The sequence below is a fragment of the Lipophrys pholis genome (genome assembly GCF_963383615.2).
Source record: "Lipophrys pholis genome assembly, chromosome: 18".
Classification (NCBI taxonomy): Eukaryota; Metazoa; Chordata; class Actinopteri; order Blenniiformes; family Blenniidae; genus Lipophrys; species Lipophrys pholis.
In genome coordinates this window covers 10583997-10604476 of record NC_137646.1, presented here as the reverse complement: position 1 = coordinate 10604476, position 20480 = coordinate 10583997, and the positions used below count along the sequence as shown (strand labels likewise).

The window sequence follows — 20480 nt, the reverse complement described above, 5'->3', positions numbered from 1 at the left end:
ATAAAAAGTTGCCCCCTTTACTCCCGCACTGTCATTGGAATAGACGACACACATCAAGATATGTAAATATCATTTGTCTCAGTATCCTGTGGATGGACCAGTTTCACTCTTTTAGGCTTTGATTTGAGTTTCCAACCGATAAAAGAAATCTTTCTCTGATGCTGGTGAAAAAGCTCTTTTATGTTGTTAATCAACTCTCTTGCCATCGAAATATTCATTCATTCGTTCATTGCTTCAATAAACTGAACGTTTTAAGATTGGTATGAAAAAAGCAGTAAAAAACATTTGCAGGAGTTCATTTACAACATCAACAAACACGAGTTTTAGCCAATTTCATTTGCTCTTTTACTCTTTTTTTTCATGTTTATGCAGAAATAATACTTAATACAAAAAGAAGTTGCGTAGCAAAAACTTGATTAAAGGTAAATTCACCCAACAAGTATTATTTCAGCAGGATAGAGGGATTGTTTTTAGTCAATGCATCTTAAATATCTTGTTGAGTTAATGAGTTCATGTTTTAATTCAAGGAATTTTACCTTTATTGGCAGATTTCCCCCAACTTATTTCAAGGTAGAAGTACTTTGAAATGTTGCCTGTCAGACAATCCCCCTCACTGTCCACTTTTAAAACTAATCTTAAGTCCCATTTTTATTCCTTGGCTTTTAACCATGTTTGAGACTCTGTGCCTGGTTTTATTGTTGCCAAACTTATTGTTTGTTTTACTGTATTTCACTGTTTTTATTCTTCTATTGTCATTTTTATTTTGTCTATTATGTGAAGCACTTTGGCTTCAGCCACAGCTGTTTTAAAGTTTATAAATAAAGTTGACTTGACTTGTTTTTTTTTCTCATTTTGAGAGGAAAATGTTTTCCAGTGTGATGACAGTTGGCTTTGCAGTAGCCACATGTAGAATTGTGGTGAATCTTTCCAGGCCATTGTGACTTCCAGTAGAGTTTAATAGAGGTCGACACTGTTAAAACTCGTTTACGTTTATTGTGTACGAGTTGCCACTAAAGTGAACAAGAGTCGTTTGTAGCAGGAGAACTCATCTGTGTGTTTTGTTTTGAGTCTGTTTTTCCTTCTTTTTTTTTAACGAGCAGTTCATCCTTCTCCGCCTGTCCGGGTTTATGTGGAAGCAGCCATTGTTTGGGTTACTGAAGCTGATGTTTAGAAGTCGCTAATTCAAGGTTGAGTCTTTTCCCTATTAAGGAACGATGAAATCACCTGCATCTCACATCAGGCTGTGTGAAATATTTGTGTCTCTACACCGAATTTAAATCCTCTTTCTTTAGTAAGGCGAGAGAGATCAAACAGCAGGGAAGGGAAATAGAACGGTGTGTGTGTGTGTGTGTGTGTGTGTGTGTGTGTGTGTGTGCTTGGTGGGATAAAGGGGTCAAATTCCCATGACTGCAGGAAATTAAAGTTTATTTCCAAAGCTCTTGGCTCCTCCCACCACACACACGCGCCACATCCAGCTCTGGCTGATCTCTCACTGGTGACTGTGCAGCTGCGTACAACCTCCGCGTTTGATCACACAATCCACATCCACACACAACTGGTGACAGACCAGACAAATGAGGGGAGGGGAAATGAAGACACTGTGATTATCATGCAATTTTCTATCACTGGTTGGTTGAAGTTAATGACATCAATCAAACAGCTTTTCTGGGTTGGATGTTAGTTTAAAAAAAGTACTTAAAGTCTCTTAAAAATGCACTGAAGTGATGTAAAGATTTGTTGCTGGAAGTGATTTCTTATGTCCAGTGATTCATGGCCTCGGTCTTTCATCATCCCACTATAGTCACTTGTTTGTAAAAGGGTTTGAAAGAAGAGCAAAAGAAATGCTGAAACAACCAAACTAGTGAATTAGTCCCCGCAGAGCAGCGATTCAGAGAACGGGGCATGAGAATGACCTTCAAATCTCAGCAAATATGAACAAATCTGTTGCACAACTACGAAGACGTTAACAGAACCAAAACCACACAGGATTGTGAAGACGTGAAGATGATGCATATAGAAGGGCTGTATGAAGAGGACTCTGAAGCAATGACACAGAGAAAGAAAAGCAGAGGAGACCCAGCAAAGACCAAGCAGCCAAAACCCAGAGATGACAAACAAGGAGGGAGGGAGCGCAGCAGGAGGTGGTGTGGAGACCGTGACTGATTATCTGGGCTGGATAGAGAAAATAAGAAGGAATATTCCCACACTTCTTCACAGAGCGCTTTGTGCTCAGTGGACATCACATGAAATGATCCCAGGACAGCCACTCCTCAGCTGAGTTCATTTCTTGATTTCATTTGATGATTAATTATTCTTTTAGTCAATGCTGCAGCTTTTCCATCTCTGTAGGAGTGTCAGGCTCAGGATAGATCTTTATAAAATGAATAGTTTTCTGCAAATCTTGACATTAAAAAACAAAAAACAACATTAATGAACACAACCCAATTTTTCTACGTCTGTTTAATGAAATGAGAACTTTAAATAATGCCTTTTAATAATCAGTGTGAGAAAGCAAAGAGACAGCAGTTCTGCAACTCTTTATTTTAATTAACAAATTAAATTAATTAGTTATTCTAAATCTAACCCCCCACCAAAAAAAGAAAATGTTGATAAAAACAAAACAAAAAAACTTGTATTGTGTTGGAAACAATAACCCTGAATGTGTATATGTTTTACAAGCTTCACATCCTCTTTCCACTTTGTGTTGTTTCAATGTGTAAAACTACAAAATCACTACATTGAGGCTGGACTTACTTGTGGCAAGTAAATCTACAGATTTCATGATTGAGTGATCTTAACATGAGTGATATATATATATATATATATATATATATATATATATATATATATATATATATATATATAGGCTTCAATTAAATAGCAATACATGTGTGAAATAACCTGTGAATCATGTTAAGATCACTATATATATATATATATGTATGGATAGATAGATAGATAGATAGATAGATAGATAGATAGATAGATAGATAGATAGATAGATAGATAGATAGATAGATAGATAGATAGATAGATAGATAGATAGATAGATAGATAGATAGATAGATAGATAGATAGATAGATAGATAGATAGATAGATAGATAGATAGATAGATAGATAGATAGATAGATAGATAGATAGATAGATAGATAGATAGATAGATAGATAGATAGATAGATAGATAGATAGATAGATAGATAGATAGATAGATAGATAGATAGATAGATAGATAGATAGATAGATAGATAGATAGATAGATAGATAGATAGATAGATAGATATAGCCGGGCCAGGCTCTTTCAGTGTTGAGTTTGCATGTTTTCTCTCAGGCTGTCTGGGCTCGGTTTTGCTGCTCCCAAGCAAAAGAAACCAAACCCATGTTTTTATACTAAAACCTTTAAAAACTGGATGTTGTGTGGAGTTTGCATTTTCTTCATGTGCACGTGTTTTCCCCAAGTAGTGTGGTTTCAGTCAAATGGATTTTAGGTTAACTGAGTGACTGAGGTATGCCACAGGGTTCGGTTCTGGGTCATATCTAATTTTCTAGATATTGTCCTTCAACATCTTTGGAAAGTCTGTACCTCTTACTTGTTCGTCCCTGTCCTGTTTTATGTTGATACTCACACGTCTCGTCTCAGCCCTTCCTCTGTCCTCCCTCTGTGTCTTTTTGTTGTCACTGGGTTTCACCTGCGTCTCCCTCTTGCCCTGTGTACAAACCCCTTTCCCTCATGTGCCCGTTCCCACATCGTCTCCGTTACCTCGTGTTGAGACATCCCGCAACTTCCTCATGTTGTTCCTCGTGTTCTTGGATTCTTGTGTTTTGGACTTTTGCCCATGGATTCTGGACTTGACCTTTTGGATTCTTCTACCTTCGATTTAATCAATGAACTCTGTAGAAACTGTGAGTTTGTTGAGTGTTTCTGGGTTCACCACGGTTCCTGACAGATATCTTTGAGCTGCACAAAGTGTGGCGGTTATTACTCTCGGCTCATTGTGAAAAGGCTGAGGGTTTGAATCTGGCCAGGCCTTTCTGTGTGAAGCTTGTTTTCCCTGTGTGTGTCTGGGGTTTCTCTGAGTTCTTGGTTTCTTCCACAGTCCAGTTGTTGTTGTGTGTGTGTGTGTGTGTGTGTGTGTGTGTGTGTGTGTGTGTGTGTGTGTGTGTGTGTGTGTGTGTGTGTGTGTGTGTGTGTGTGTGTGTGTGTGTGTGTGTGTGTGTGTGTGTGTTTTTCTTGCCTTCCCCCATTAATGGTTTCCAGCACCTTAAACTTGAACTGGATGAAACGGTATGAAAGATCAACGTCATCAGATTCTATCTTTACATGCAGAAGATTGACGAAGAAACGTCTGACACTCGGGGGTCTGAGCGAACAAATCATGTCATTTCTTCGGTCAGCTTCTTCTGTCGGAAGATATTTCGCCCGGCTCTTTCTCTTGTCCGGGGCAAAGTTTGTTCTGCTGTGTGGTCAGCAAACTGTTGTGTGATTGGTCAGATTTTTCTTGTTTGCATTCCCCCGGCTCACAAACCAAAAGGGATGCCACCTCAGTCTCCTTTTCTTCTTCGTTAGCTTGGCTATAACATGTCTCAATACCAAATCTACCTCCTCCTCCATCTCTTTCATCAACTCATACACTCCTCTCTCCGCCACTGTCAAGGCAGCGTTCCACTACAGCAATTTTTCCCATGCTTGGTATTTACACACTGCCGTGTGCCATGCACACACACACTCCAGCTGGCTAATGAATGTGTCAGTAATATCTTAATTATGTTTAGCATGTAGCCTCGCTACTGTGTGAGCCCCGAAATGCTTCAGCATGTAGCATGTAGCACGGATCGGAGTTACATACTGCACCTGATTGAACAGTCGCATCTCAGTGCTGCCTGCTGCTGCAGGTAAAACCAGACCAACTTGTCACTCAGTCACACATTTTCTCTTTTATTACTGAAACAGTTCAGCGAAATGTATTTCTGAAAATATCCAAAGCGAGAAACTAGCCGTGCAGTTGAAAAGTTAAAATGCTGATTTACACCGTTCGTGCCTACAGTGATGGGGCGTGGCCTGCAGTGAGGAGGCGTGGACTCTGAGTTCACCCAGCTTCTTCTCAGAGCATGATATGTCCTGACGAAAACAATAATTTTTTTCTGCTGCTGGCTGACGTCAACAAGCGAACGTTGTTCTTCTTGGTTTTGGACTATGAATAGGTCTTAAGCCGAGAAATGAGGTTTTAAAGGTTTAACTGCTGACTGGAGGCTGGAGCTTCCCAGAGCCGACACACAATCACCATGAAACTAGTAACATATAGTCACCCATTCACCTGGCGACCGTGTCTGTTGATCGTGAAAAGAAACAGGAAAAACACAGGTAAAACATGCAAACACTACACAAGGAAAGACTGGATTCAAACACCTGCTCGTTGTGAGGCCACAGTGCTAACCACTTCACCATTGCCAAACCGTTATATACACTTGTGGGGGTAAAGTGATTGCATCCGTTTCAGTAATCTGGATCCCGAGGGTAATCAGGATCCTCCAAATGCTGACGCTCGGCTGTTTGTTAGAAATCATGAGTAAAAGTCGGCCTCAATCAGCAGCGGTCGCGGGTCAGCAGGTCGAGGGTTAATGACCCTGCGAGAAAACAACAGTATGGGAGTCTGAGAAAAGCAGCTTACATACCGACTGGTCTCATAGGAGCAAAGCCGTCAGCACACACACACACACACACACACACACACACACACACACACACACACACACACACACACACACACACACACACACACACACACACACACACACACACACACACACACACACACACACACACACACACACACACACACACACACACACACACACACACACACACACACACACACACCACTTCAACAATCAGCTGTGTTTGTTTCTAAGCGTCGGCCTGTGATCCCCCTGACCTTGCTGCTCCCTCTGTAAACACAGAAAACCTCCCGCTATGCACTCCGCTAGGCGTGGGAGAGATTTACTCTTTATTAGTGAGACTATCACACTTTTATTGGCAGGATTTAGGAGTTTGGAGTTCAGGTGGATGAAAGCAAACGATCATGGTCAAAGGAGAGGAGAAGAAACATCAGCAGAGCAAATTCTGAAATTAATCAAAGATGCAATGTTGATGAAAAGTTTTTGAGATAAAACTGTCATGAAATTCATCTGATATGTTGACTCAGTTAAATCATCAAGAACATCTTGGTTCATCAGAGAAGCAAGTCAATGCATCCTGTTATTTCATATAAGCATTGTCTCAACCTTTGTGGAAGTTTCAGTTTGAGGTCAGACTTTATGTTTGTGATTAAAACATGTCCTACATGAGAGAGGATCTCTATTTAGACTGGTTTGCAAAGGAAAAAAATTAGCAACTGTTGGTTTTAATTCCTAAGTTTGACTTGAATTTATTTAGATAGTCTTGTATACTCACAGAAAAATCCCTGAAAGGCTTTTTGAGTTATTTGAGTGGAACAAAAACTGATAAACAGACCACGTTGGCTGTTCAATGCTCTCGCTTTACAGTGTTTTGTTTAGCACATCAGCATGTCCTGCTGTGTGCTGATTCCTCACATTCCCAAACAGAGTAATGGCTCCCCTGACGGTTGTTGGCTTGTTTTCACTCCACGGCAGTTCAGCTGAAGTTTATTATGAAGCATGTGTCGCCTCCAACTGAGCCCAGACTGATGATATCAGCATGTGCTTACCTCTACAAACTCTAGATTGGGATAACTATGTGATCTCATGAACAAATATATCTGTTCCTGCGTATATTTTGGAATATCCAAACCAATTGAGGAAGGAAAATAGGATTAGAGCCAGTGTAATAAATGAACTTGGACAATGTGCAGCAGAAACAATAACAACTCTGCAGAGCTCCTTCAGTGGCAGACTCTTTCACCCACAATGTGTGAAGGAGAAACCTGGCAGGTCTTTTGTTCCTGCTGCTGTCAGACTGACAATCAGCTCTGCTCAACACCATCATCCTCTATTCTGCAATAAATACTCAATAGATACTCGTGTGCACCAAGGTCAGGGCTCTGCAACCTGCAGGTTCGTCAGCTCTTCTGTAGCGGCTCCGGAAATGTTTCACTAAGTTATGAAATGAACATTGGACCTTCTTTTTATTTTATTTCCACACCAGAGATGTTTTCAAAATTACTTTTATCTCTTGGATAAAAAAGGCTTTAATCTAAACATACTGTGGCGGGGTTCGCTCCCGTTCAAAGAACAACCACCGTAATTCCAAATGGCAAGTCGACTTTTTCCTTTTATTGTCCCCCAAACAGTGCCGGTGCTCGATATTTACAGTGAGAAAAAATATTTACAATAAGAACAGAAAAACATAACCATGATCCTAGCTCTTCCTTTAGCTGGGTGGGTTTGAAAAAAACAGTTCTATTCTGAGTCGTGTTGCTCTACAGTGCAACTTCAAGTAATGACTTCCGTCTGCAGCTTTGCCTACTGCTTTTATACCGTTATGCCCCTCCCAGGGGTGTGATTGAGTCCTCTGCACCAATCATAATTTCATAACACAAATATTAATCACATCCTACTTTTAGGACACTTCATTTTTCTAATAAAATGAACAAAAACATTTTCCAAATAAAGTCACGTAATAATTCCTTTTATAAACAAAAATTAATAGTTAAACCAAACACCAAATGATCACATGACCCTAAAGTACCGCTCAGGCTTCGTTATAAACCCGGGGTTAACTCCACCCCGTCTTGCCTGTCACCAGCTCCACGGCGTCATGTCATCGGTAAGTGTTGTGTGTGTGAGGATGTTTGAATGTATATGCAGGTAAAACACAGCCAGTCCAATTGTGCACCCCTGGCTGACTATGCTAACAGGTGGGGAACGAAAGATGAATTCATTGAATGATGTCATGCGAAATACGGAGGGGAATGAGGAAATGAGTGTGGCATGTATCGTGGTGTGCAGTCTGCTACGCAGGGTGTGTATATGTGTGTATGCGTTCGGGTGTCACTGCGCGTTCACTGACTGCGGGTCTCCGCTGCCTGCGTAACAGCATGAATTTGTCTTGTCCAACTCCAACTTTGGACAACCTGAAGTCTATTTGTGACCCTTTGAATCTGGTCCAATCAATGGACCGCCTCAGTCAGCCGAACGTCAAACATCCCAATAGATCATCTTTAATTGATCTGATCATGACTAAAGCCTCACATCAGTACACTGATGTTTTGTACACTTTTGTTTTTGCAAAAGACGTGATCATTGTGTTACAGTTAGAAATGTGAAGTTGCCAAAAACAAAACCTTGGATTATGACAAAATGAACTATGAAGTATTTCATTGATCAAGGTTTTATCAATGATTTGTCTCATTGAATTGGCCCAGAGTCTCTTTTTGAGAAATAGCATGGCAGTACTTTCACAATGAGTTCTTAAGGCTCATAAACAAACGTACAGCAGGTGTACCTGTGGGGTGAAGGGGCAGAACAAGCCATGGTTCTCACCTGAGATTGGACTTTAAAGACATTTTTGACAGCTGAGGAAAAAAAGCACCTTCTTGATAAAATGAGGCAAATCTGACTTTTCTCTTTCTCAAACTTGAGAAAACGGTCCAGTTACCTCTGGGTATGGTGATCTTGAAGTCCAGGTCCCTCTCCTCCAGGTGGTACAAGGCCACCTCCTGCAGTCTGGCTCGCTCCAGCTCCGACAGGCTCTGAATGGGAACCGGCTGCAGCCGGACGCTCTGCCCCAGCATGGTCGCCCACGTCTGGTCACCCTGCGTAGACACGAGCAGGTCAGCCACAAACTATGGGGAAGTTAAAGTGATTCACGAGGGCATCGGCCATCAGTCCCAGCAGGTTAGCCCTAACCCCAACACTACATATTTCACTCACAAAGAATGCAATGAACGCAGTTTGTGTAATGCTGTTCAGTCTCCTGTCTGACTCTGGACTCTGACAAATATTCTGCAGAGCAGCAATTCCTGCTCAGACTGATGGGGGTCCCCCTAGCACCTTCCGCTGAGGTCTCACCCCGGCCCGGGGTGAGTGCGGCTGGAATTCGGGGGGCGCGCTCACTCAGGAATCGCACTCGTGGGGGGGCTGGGGTGCAATTCTCCCTCCACATTTGCTGTTGGATTAGTGGAGGATGGGATTTCGCAGTGGCCGGGTGGGGGTCCGGCTGGGGGCCTGGGGGACGGGAGTCTCCCTCCAAGTGTGTGAGTGTGTGAGTATGTGAGCGCTTGCATCTGTGACTGTGTCTGTGTACAGGTCCCCCACAACAGTTACGGGCACACACAGTGGACACACACACACCCCCAACCCCACCCCCAACCCCACCCCCACCCCCACCCACACCCACACCCACACCCACACACACACACACACACACACACACACACACACACACACACACACACACACACACACACACACACACACACACACACACACACACACACACACACACACACACACACACACACACACACACACACACACACCTCATGAAAGGTGTTGCTGAAGTTGCTTGTTCTCTGTCATCATTTGCTCAAACTCTCAAAATCTTGTTCCTCTTTGGTTGTTGCCTCTTTGTTAATTCATGTTCCTGCTTCAACTTACTGTCTAGATAGAGCTGCTCAGGCTGGTTAATCTAAGAAATCATTTTACTGTCTAGATAGGGCTGCTCAGGCTGGTTTAATCTAGAAAATCATGTTACGGTCTAGATAGAGCTGCTCAGGCTGGTTTAATCTAATAACAGTTGTAAAGTATTTGGATCAGTAGGATAACTGCAAATAATATATGTAGCACGAACACGGGTATTGTATGTTATCCCCCACCCATCCCCCTCAATCTCTCTTCTCTTCTCTCTCTCTTTGAGCGTTCCCCCCCGGTCGTATACAGCGGCCATGCAAACTTCTAATAAAGGCAGCAACAGGAGGAGACTCCAAGTCTCTTCCTGTTGCAAGAGCAAAAACTGTTCTGACACCAGAAGGCTCTCAATCACATCATATTGTTGGCCCAAGCTGCCGGACAGGACAAGGGAAACAAACAAACAAACAAACAAACAAACAAATAAACAAACATCTAATTCCCACCAAACAAGCTGAATCAGTTCAAATAGGCTAAAATGCTAAAGAAAAAAATTACTACAAAGGTCCAAACAGCAAAATTAATTTTAAATTGTATTCATGAAATATCATCAATAGCAAACAATTTTGTTTTTTAATAAATCAGGGACATCATACAATCCAGTTTTCATATCAAATCCAAATCACTCATATTTTACACATCTATTTACATATATATTGTCTATAATATCATTCAATAGTCCAAGATATGCTTCACAGACATTGGGTTTTCATCTATTGCTCTCCCTTTCATTTTTATGTATTTTCTAATCTAGTACATACATTTCTGAACAATATGCAAAGGCTAATAAATAAACAAAAAGTGAAACAAACAAATCAAACACAGAAACAAACCAAAAACTGCTTTAATAACATTATAAGCATAAGTAGAAGAATTTCATTTGATAGAAATTGACAGAAACGGGTCTTTGATCTAGACTCTAGACATGAATTGGCTTTTGGAAAACCAGCGGGAACAGTTATTATTTGTGAAAAGAACAGTTTTTTTTTGCAGTTTTAAAGAAATATGAGAAAGTCTTCATAGCTTTTGTATCTTCAAGCAGATCCTAGTTGGGATGGTCAACAAAGAAATTCATGGCATGATTTTGTCTAATTTATACTTTCTTTTAAAAGCAAGTATAACCTAATCACAATAAGTCCATTCACTTATTCAGCCTTCATTGTATATGGATCCTTTGTATCCTTTGTTATGGATGTTTTATTGTGGAACAAACATCCTAAAAGTCTTTGTTTGTATGGAAATGGTGAATAATTCTTCTTTTATCAGCAACACACAGACTGAATAAGAAGAGTGATGAGAGTGAAGACAGTTTGATGAAGGGATGTGGAGGTTGCAGGTTAATAAGCACCAGACAAACACTAAACCTGACTTTATGCTTCACCCTGTGTTGGATGATTGTGGACAGAAAAGAGGCCACAAGTATGAAGACGGAGGAATTCTGCACAACAACATGTAAATAAATCAGCCACAGTGTCTACAGTCTGCTTCATGAACTCATTTATTTTTAGTTTTTTTTCTAACCTAAAAACCTTCGCTGCTGTTTTTGTTCTGGTTTCCTGCTCTTTCACCTGCATCACTTTCTGGAACTGGAAGATTAAATCGTTTTATTTCGCTGTGCCCCAAATAATTGTGTGGACGGCTAAACGAAACCATGTGGTGAGACTGGAGGAGTGACGCGCCAAAACCATCTACAGATCACAGAAACATGGCAAGCAGCCACAGAGATGATGCTCCTTTAAATAATAGGTTATGGCTGCCTTCATGAACAATGAGTATAGTGTGTATATAATATGCATTTAACTACATGAAAATATAGAAAATAAGCAAACACAGGTGACATACCTAAAGAGAAATATTAAGAAAAACAAAACACATTTTTAAAACATTGAACATTTTGATTAGATTTTTTGATGTTGAATTAAGTAACAAAGACCAAATGAAAAATGACAAACTTAACCAGCATCAAGTGTGAACCTTTTCTTCAATATTGAATTGGTTTATCAACATTTTCTAATAATACAAGTCTTTATAATTTCACATTAACTGTCTTTAAAGAAATTGTTCCACAGGTTTTATAAGTAATTACATGCAGATTAATGATCATGTGCAAATCTTCACCTCTGAGAGTCTTTACCTCTCTAAACCTCTGGAGAATAAAACAAAGTTAAAAGAACATTTTAATCTTTTTAGCCCTTTGTTACTTCAAAAAATTCAAAAATGAGTAACTGATTTCAATAAAACAGAAAAATGTCTTACTTTCCATATCTTCAATGATGCTTTGTTAAAGAAATAAAGTTTTATTTAATTTACAAATCACTGCATTCTGTTTTAATACATTGTCTCTTTTAAGAAATTGAAGTTGTGCATGATTTCTATAGAAAGAAAGTAAACTAAGGTAGGATTTGTGTGCTTGCATAAAATGTACCGTCTCCTTTCACTGGACGGACTAAAAGAAGCTTAATGAATCAGATAAAGTGTGTCTGTTGTGAGAAAACAGCCTGACTGCGCTGCAGAAACCTTTTAAAGTTATTTTTATACTTTGAGTGCGTGAATGTATAAATCCTGGTGTGTCTGGCGGCCTCAGCCCACAGCGAAACGCTTGATTGAAGAAAATTGCTTTGGCCTTAATGCTAAATGCAACCAGATGATCAGACTGCGGTGAAAGTGGACGAGAGTCGCCCACAAAGGCTCCGTAGACTCATCCCAGCTTGACGAAAACTGGCAAGAAAGGAGCGAGTTTCAGTGGAAAGAACACTAGTATGGGAAAGTAAGAAATGTCAAGAGTAGAATGTGACATTTAGAGCGAGTGTTTATGCCTGTACACCTAAACATTAGACTGTATTTTTCTCTCCGTCTTCATTTGACGGATGACTGACGGTTCACCAGAGACAAGTACGTGGCTTCTCTGAGCTTTACTCTGTGTGACAAGTTTGTTTGTGTAACACACTTTATGGAGGACGGACGCTCAAACCAACTGAATAGGGATAAATGCAAACCAAACAAAAGCCACAGCTCATTTCCTAAGTTCACTGCAGGTTCATTGAAGACAGTTTAACACGAACCAACTTGAAAAAGTGGACGCCACCTATAAAATAATCCAGACTATGAACATAAAAATCAAAGATGAGAACATGGACTAGGAAAAAAATGAATGAAAAAAAGCTCCATCTATTGTACGGTACATCAGATTGAAACGGTATGAATTAAACCAGAATGATCATAGCAGAAATCCACTGATATGTAGAAGTAGTTTGCTTCACTGGAATTCCTGTCAGACATTATTGTGTTCTCAATATTTTGGCTTTCATTATAACTTTCTTTTCTCTGAATTATGTCCGCAAGTCATGAACTCCTGATTTCACAGGACGTGTAGCCACCGACCACAAACTGAAAAAGAATGCGTCATCGACAGTAATGCTGGAGGAAGTTCAACACATCATACGTAACACCGGTCAATTGAAACGCTGTGATCACGTTGGAGCGTTCAGTCGTCTGAGTATCAGTGACCGCTGAGGCACAATGGATTCGCTTCACTTGAGTGTGGAGGATTTCCAGGCTCCTTGACTGCTCTGTTCTGTTTGACTTTGTGGTAAAAACCTTTCAGCCTTATTAAGTCAAGACTGTGAAGCTTGGAATGATAAAACTCTACATCAGTGACAGTGAATCCAATTGTTCTGGGTTTGTTTCCTGAGCAAACTCCATTTCAGCTGTGGGTGAATAATCTGAATCAGATATCAAATCAACTGGCTGGTTGTCTGGTCTTTATGGACATTATCACGGCGGCGTCACTTCCAGTCGACCTGATTCAGACACTTGGTGGAAACAAACCATGGTGGGTGTTTTACTTGGGAGACTGAAGCTGAGTCGTCAGTCGGGATGGGAATTGATAAGATTTTTCACAATTCTGATTCCATTTTAGATTCTGCTCAGTGATTCGGTTCTTTAAATTTCATTTGGAAATGAAACCTGCAGAATTAACAGCAGAGGACGTTGCTGATTCTCTCTGGAACAGATCGAAAACGCCGCATTCATTTAAAGTTATCGCTGCTGTGTGTGCGACTGTTTCTGCATGTTGGTCGTATTTCCTCCTTTTGATGAAATATACAATTTGCAAGTATTGCAAGTTGCCCTGTTGTCTTCTTTTCTCATGAAACCAAACTTTGGAGAGTTTGAACAGAAATTTGAGATTTCTGACACTGTCATGTCTTAACATTAGCCCATATCTCCATCGCACTCTGACCTGCGCCAAACCTCGGGATGCACCACACTCCATCACGTCAGTGTGCCAAGACCCGTTGACCACTGCTTGTAGCTTTAATTTACATTATAACATTTTCTTGTTTTATTTCTTGATTTAGATTTGATTCATTAACATTCTAATACATTTGCATAATAGTTCAGTAGGTTGGCCAATAGAGTTGCAAATTGTAATATACATGTTGCGTAAACGTAGCTCATGTATTCACTGAAAATGGGCTTGTACTTTTACATGTTGAAATTATTTGTTGAAATTATGTGATTTCATCTATTATTTCAATACCAAATGTTTTGAGATCACATGTATTGCATATTTGCAGTATAGATAAAGTTTGTGTGCATGACCAGAGCTGTCTTTTAAAAATGTTGTGCTTTCCGCTGTTTCTATGGAGATGGAGTCAGAACATTTTGAAAAAGTTGGGTTTTTCAGTGTCTCTGAACACCGTTGTCGAGTAATCAAACCCCAAAACACAACAAAAGTTTTGCATTTCACTTGAAACGTTGTCGTGTAAACGGGCCTTAATGTTTCTGCTGTGTTGTGCTATCTTGGCAGAAAATTTGATTTCTGCAGTTCTTTGGCCAGTTTAAACAATAGAGTGGCAAATGTTGATAAATTTGCAATTTATCTGTTATTACTGGTTACAAAGCGTAAGTGATATAATTATATAACAATATAAAGATTTTATTTATTGATTAATACAAGTATTGTATTTTCCCTACCAGGCTAAATAAATAGCTGACATGTCCACACTTCATTGTGGTGATTGCTATTACACCAGCAGACCACACAAAATTAATCACATAAATATATCTTGAACCTTAATTGTGTAAAGTAGTTTGTGTTGTTTTGGGACTGAATTTAAATCAAGCACCCACTGTGAGGTGTGCATACCAGAGACAATTCAAGCCACTTGACAAACTACGCCACAGAAAGCGGGAGACATAGACCTTAAACTACACTTACAAACACATAAAACTGAATGCAAACACAATATCTTATATTTAACTCTCATATTCCCATTAAAAGAAGAAAAGGCTCCCGATCCATCTTGAGTAATTTTATAAGTTACTATAATTAAAAAAGCAGCAAGTTACAAACTTCATTTTTTAAGGCTGCTAATGTTAATGCCGGCCAAAACACATTATAATCCTCACTGTAGACTTGGCTAGTTTATAAGTGCGACCAGGATTTGAACCCGGGACTCGACATGATGCACCAGCAGAAGTTTCTCTTAATGTCTCTGACAACTGCATGTGATTCTTTATGATGCCAGGATGAGCGAGGTAGCTCAGGATCAATGAGGGGCCATTACCCTGGTAAACAGGAGTTTAATAGAATAGTAACAGACAACATCTTCAGGGAACTCCAGGGTTAGATGGATCAATGTTTACCAACACTCACAACATTGTCAATCGGGTCAGTTTGGGTTTGTAGTTTAAGCTACGTGGGAAGAATTTGCTGGATTGTAAAGACGAGACAGAAACGTGTTCACCGAAGCTTTGTGTGTTGTTGCTGCCTGATGAGGTGATAAACAAACAGTCTGATGGTTAACAGATGCTTCATTTCCACACTGGACTGAACTCACTCTTCTCTCTATCATCATTGCAGGTATCATCACGTTTATATGTCTCTCCACTGACTGACTGACTGATCGTGTCCTGGTGCCTTGCTCGTCATTCACCCTTTCATCGTGGCCCCCACTTGTCAGATAAACAGTGCAAATTGGATTGAGATGACGCTCAAAGCAATGAGGTAGGGACGGTTTTTAATGGCTGCCATTGCCATATAATATTTTCTATTTTTAGCCCCAGCATATAGATGTGAGGTTTTGATTTACAGCAGGAGGAGGAAGCTTGATGTTTATATCCCTGAGACTCAAAACCAGAAGTGGAATATACAGTAAGTGTGTAGCTTGTATAGTATCACTTGGAAAGCTACATCACAGACAAAAAGATCAACACAGCTACAAAAGTGACAATAAAAATGCTAAATCTTCTATACAAACACAAAAGCGACATGACACAAATGATGCAACATGATTATAAAAGTTGCAACATAAATACAAAAGCTACAACTCAGAAATATAATGCACAAGCTCGAACACAAATACAGAAGCTCTCAGATAAACACAAAAGCACTGACACAAATAAAAAGGCAACAAGATAAATATGAAAGCAGCAAAATAACCTCCATGTGAATCCTGTGCGTCTTCCCAAAATTTATAATCATTCAACCTCAATGCATTTACCAATATACATCCCTCAAGAGCATTTCCCTCTTACGGGACAGTAATTCATCTATTATCTATTGCACTCTCACCAGCTCAGGAAGGCGTGAGGCCGATGGCAGGGCAAACCGCAGGGTTAACACACCGACACACAAACAATTTAGAATCATCAGTTACCCTCAAGGCATTAAGATCAGATAGTTTCATTCGATCTGACCTGGCAGATGTGATTATATCTGTAAAGATCTGTGTTAGTGTTACTTATGTTGTTAATGTTTTTAAAGCCGGAACAGCAACACTTTTCCTTTCATGGTTTCATTAAACAAATGCTTCAAGGTGAAGAGCAGAGACAAACAATATGTATTAAAATGTCTGCAGTTTCCCTTTGAGTTGAGAAAATGGGAGGAATCGGGATTCTTACCTCCATCCGTCTTTTAATAAAAGTGTTTCTACTCCTGCTTCAGTAAAGAATGTGGTCAAGTCTTTGATTTTTAATCCTGGTATTTCCATCCGACTCCAAGAAACCTCACAGCAGCTACTTGAAATGTAAAACATCTTTTCTTAGAGCGTTTCATCTTGTTTCACTAGAGGCTTTGCTGCATGGCTGGCCAGAGACAATCCTCTCACAGTACCTGAGGGTGTCTTCTATCAGCTCACCAGAGGAGAGAGTGGCTCCTTTTCTTCTCATCAGTATGCTGCTCATGGCCTACATTACATGTAACTTTATGTAATACCTACACAGAACTGTGTTAACTGATTTCCTCAGACAATAAGAGATAAACATGTGGGGGTCCATTTGTTTCCTCACTGGTGGCATCTGACATGATGAAAACACAAAACACACACTTCATGGCTGTTCTGGTTCCTTGGTTCATTGTAATGAAGGAACATTATCGTCATGTTATTCACAATGTGCTCTTCTCACAATCAACTCCGAGCGGACGCTCGTCCCATTAGTACCTTCTCAAAAACACACCACGGCCGTCATTCTCGCATCCATTAGTTGTGCAAAGGTGCTGGCTCATGGAAATAATACACACACACACACGCAGGCTTAGGTAAACAGACAGGTAACACTAATAGGCCTCTTGGCTGTACTCAAGATTTAAAAACAGCCATAAAAACAGATCTGTCATCGACGCAGCAGCATGGTTGTGTCAGTCATGACTAAATTGGTATGCTACCACACACACACACACACACACACACACACACACACACACACAATTAAAAAGATAACCTGTTTCGGTGTGAAAGTCTGCATAAATAAAACTGGATAGGACCCAGAACCAAACCCTGTGGCACCAAACACTTTTTCCCAGATGAAACCCAATTTTTGTTCTCCACCTCATTGATCGTATTCATTACTTCAGCCGTCCGGGTCAATTTGACTTAAAGAACGCAGGAAAGTTGAAATCAACAATTAAAACATGTCTAACCTTAATCTTAGTGTCCTCAGTGTTTGGGCCCCACAAAGGGCAAAATAGAAAAATAACACACATACACATTTGTACAGCACTGGTCCATGGTTAATAGTTAACTGAGAAAATACAATTACCAGCTACTAAAGCCTAACTGCACCCTAAACCCTAAAACTACATCATAACACTTAAGAATATTCTAATTGTTGGATCCAAGAGTACGGCCACCGAAAGGGAAGTTGGGACCTTACAAGTGTACTCCTGTGATGTCCCCACAAAACTAGCAAACACACACACACACACACACACACACACACACACACACACACACACACACACACACACACACACACACACACACACACACACACACACACACACACACACACACACACACACACACACACACACACACACACACACACACACACACACACACACACACACACACACACACACACACACACACACACACACACAAATCACCGACGCATGTTGTCTTGACCTCATATAGTGGAATTAATGCAGTGACCTTGTTTACCATCTATAAATGGGTTCATCAAGGGCATCTGCCTGATTTTAGCCAACTGGCTTTTTAAAAAAGCATAAAATCAAACATAGAAACATAATATTTTAAACATCTTCAAGGAAATACTGTCCAGAATGCACATAGCAGACTATTTGTCTTCAGAAATGAAACACAACAAAAAGGTTGAACCTGAAGAAATTAATATCAAACATCTGAAAGCCTGAACTAGGATGATATTGACAAAAAGGCCTGAACTGTCATTGTACACACACATACACAGAGAGTCTGTACCTGTATCAGGGCGTCACTTTGACTCAATAAAAATCCCCCGACAGTCGTTCCTGTAGCTTTCTGAACCTCCGTTATCCAGATCGTTGTCCCACAAACAAATGCATCTCAGCGCAGAGCTGAGTGAGCTGGAGGAGTTGATATAGAGACGGAGTGAGAGAAACAGGCGCCACGGGGAGGGCTGAGAGAGTTAGATTAAGAGAAGAGGAGGAGGAGGAGGAGGAGTGGCACATAGTAAGAACATAAACATGAGAAGGAGAAGAGGAGGGAGGAGGGAAGAAGGGAGAGCGGGAAACAGAAAGAGAGGGAAAAGGAGTGAGGAGGAGTGAGGAGTCTGGCTCTTTCTCGATCCCACTGTCCGATAAGATGGGAAAAGCAGAAATATACATGAAGAAAAGGAGCAGATGCAGAAAGATAAAGGTTGATGAGAGGAAAACAAAGTGAGTGAAATGAGAACAAAATGATTCTAAAACAATGAAGGAAAGAAAATGAGAGAAGTAAAGAGGTGGGAGGATGAATGGAGGTGTGAAGGATGTGCAAAGAAGAGGGTGATGATTTGAGGATCGAAGTGGAAAAGAAGGAGATAAAGAGAAAGGAAGCAACAGAAACCCAGAGGTAGAAAGTGAGGGAGGGAGGGAGAGAGAGAGTCGGAGGAGGAGGAGGAGGAAGAGGATTAAAACGACAGGATAGAAGCGCTATAAAAAGGACAGACGAGCAAGTGGAGCTGCGAGAGTAAAAGAAGAGAAGAAGAAGAAAGGAAGAATTATGTGAGGAAATTAAATGATTTTGTCAGATTCAATGCACCCCAGTGAGAGAAGATCTTCAGTCCGTATATTGAACCTAAAACCTGATACTGATCATTAGATTTCTACTTTTTGAGCCAGAATACTTCAATTACCACGAGCCTCAGTTATGAAAAAACTGAAAAGCAAAACTAAGAACATAGAGGCCTTGTTTGCACAGTTACATACTTATTTAAAACCTCTGATATTTTACTTCAATATTTTCTAGATTTTTCTCCAGTTCAACACTTAAAGAAACAGAAAGCTCTGTTACAAACAGCATGACATTAGAACAGGCACTTATACCTTCGCCAGTGCCACATTTGTTAGCCGTTAGCTCATATCTATGCTAACAAGCCTGTCAGATAGCATCACTTTGTGAAACGCTGAGCAGAGCCACACAGATAAACCACTACCCGAGTCAATGAGATTAATTTATTAATCCCCTTATAGAAATGTTGTCACCAAAATGCATGTTTTTGGACTGTGGGGGAAACCAGAGTACTCAGAGCATTACTGAGTATTTCAGCAGGAATACAAAACATGGAAGTTTCTAGTCAAAAATGTTCCTTGGTGGTAAAACCTCAGGAGTGGATGAGAGGCTCTTTCCTTCAGGTTCTGGATATTGTTGAGCTGTGTTGGACCTCCAGTCCAAAGCCTTTAGACTGACAGACTGAATTGGTGGTCCTTCATTTCAGAAAATGTGACTGAAGTGTGCAAAGTATACGAGTATCACACTTCTAGTAAAGTAAATGCTGGTGTATTAGAAAGGATACTCAGTTCCAGTAAGAACAACGTGAATTCTGTCATGACCCTGGAACAACTGACCAGCTCTTTACCCTCTCACCGATTATCAAGGGAGGCATTATCAAGATTTTGTGAAGTTCAAGTATATGCTTAAGTAATGGGAGGATGTCAGCCCAGAGCTCTCTGGGCAGGCTTTATGTCTCTTTACATGTGGGAATAGCTCGGCGTCATGCCAGACGAGCTGCAGGAAGTTGCAGGGGATGGCGATGCCAGGAGTTCTTTGCTCTCCATGCTGCCTCTGCGACCCCATATGGATGGAGCAGGAAAGAAGAAATATGGATGTGTGGATGTATATACATAACTGAGTGGCTACAAACACAACTACAATACCAACCGAGTTAATCACTGAATATCTTTGTTCTTTCACTGTGTCAACGTGCTAGAAACATTTCAGACAATATCCACAAGTGTCCGTCATTGTGATTCATTCTGTTATTTATTAAAGAGGCAAGCCAATAAAGTGATGCAAGGAGGAGTCCTAAAAATATGAAAAAAAGTTATTTGAAGGGTATGTTAATGTACTAT

General features: G+C 40.4%; 1 protein-coding gene across 1 annotated transcript in view; it reads right to left on the bottom strand.

Annotated features, from left to right (window-relative positions):
* The window catches only part of arhgap36 (Rho GTPase activating protein 36), a 45749-nt gene extending 27258 nt beyond the window's left edge, over positions 1-18491 (bottom strand). The window contains exons 1-2 of the mRNA XM_080485958.1: positions 18370-18491; positions 8613-8769 (exon numbers count right to left, since the gene is read on the bottom strand). Of these exons, the coding sequence (XP_080342084.1) occupies positions 8613-8748 (136 nt within the window). The 5' untranslated portion in view covers positions 8749-8769; positions 18370-18491. The remainder of the gene's footprint in view (positions 1-8612; positions 8770-18369) is intronic.
* Between the last annotated feature and the right edge of the window lie 1989 nt (positions 18492-20480).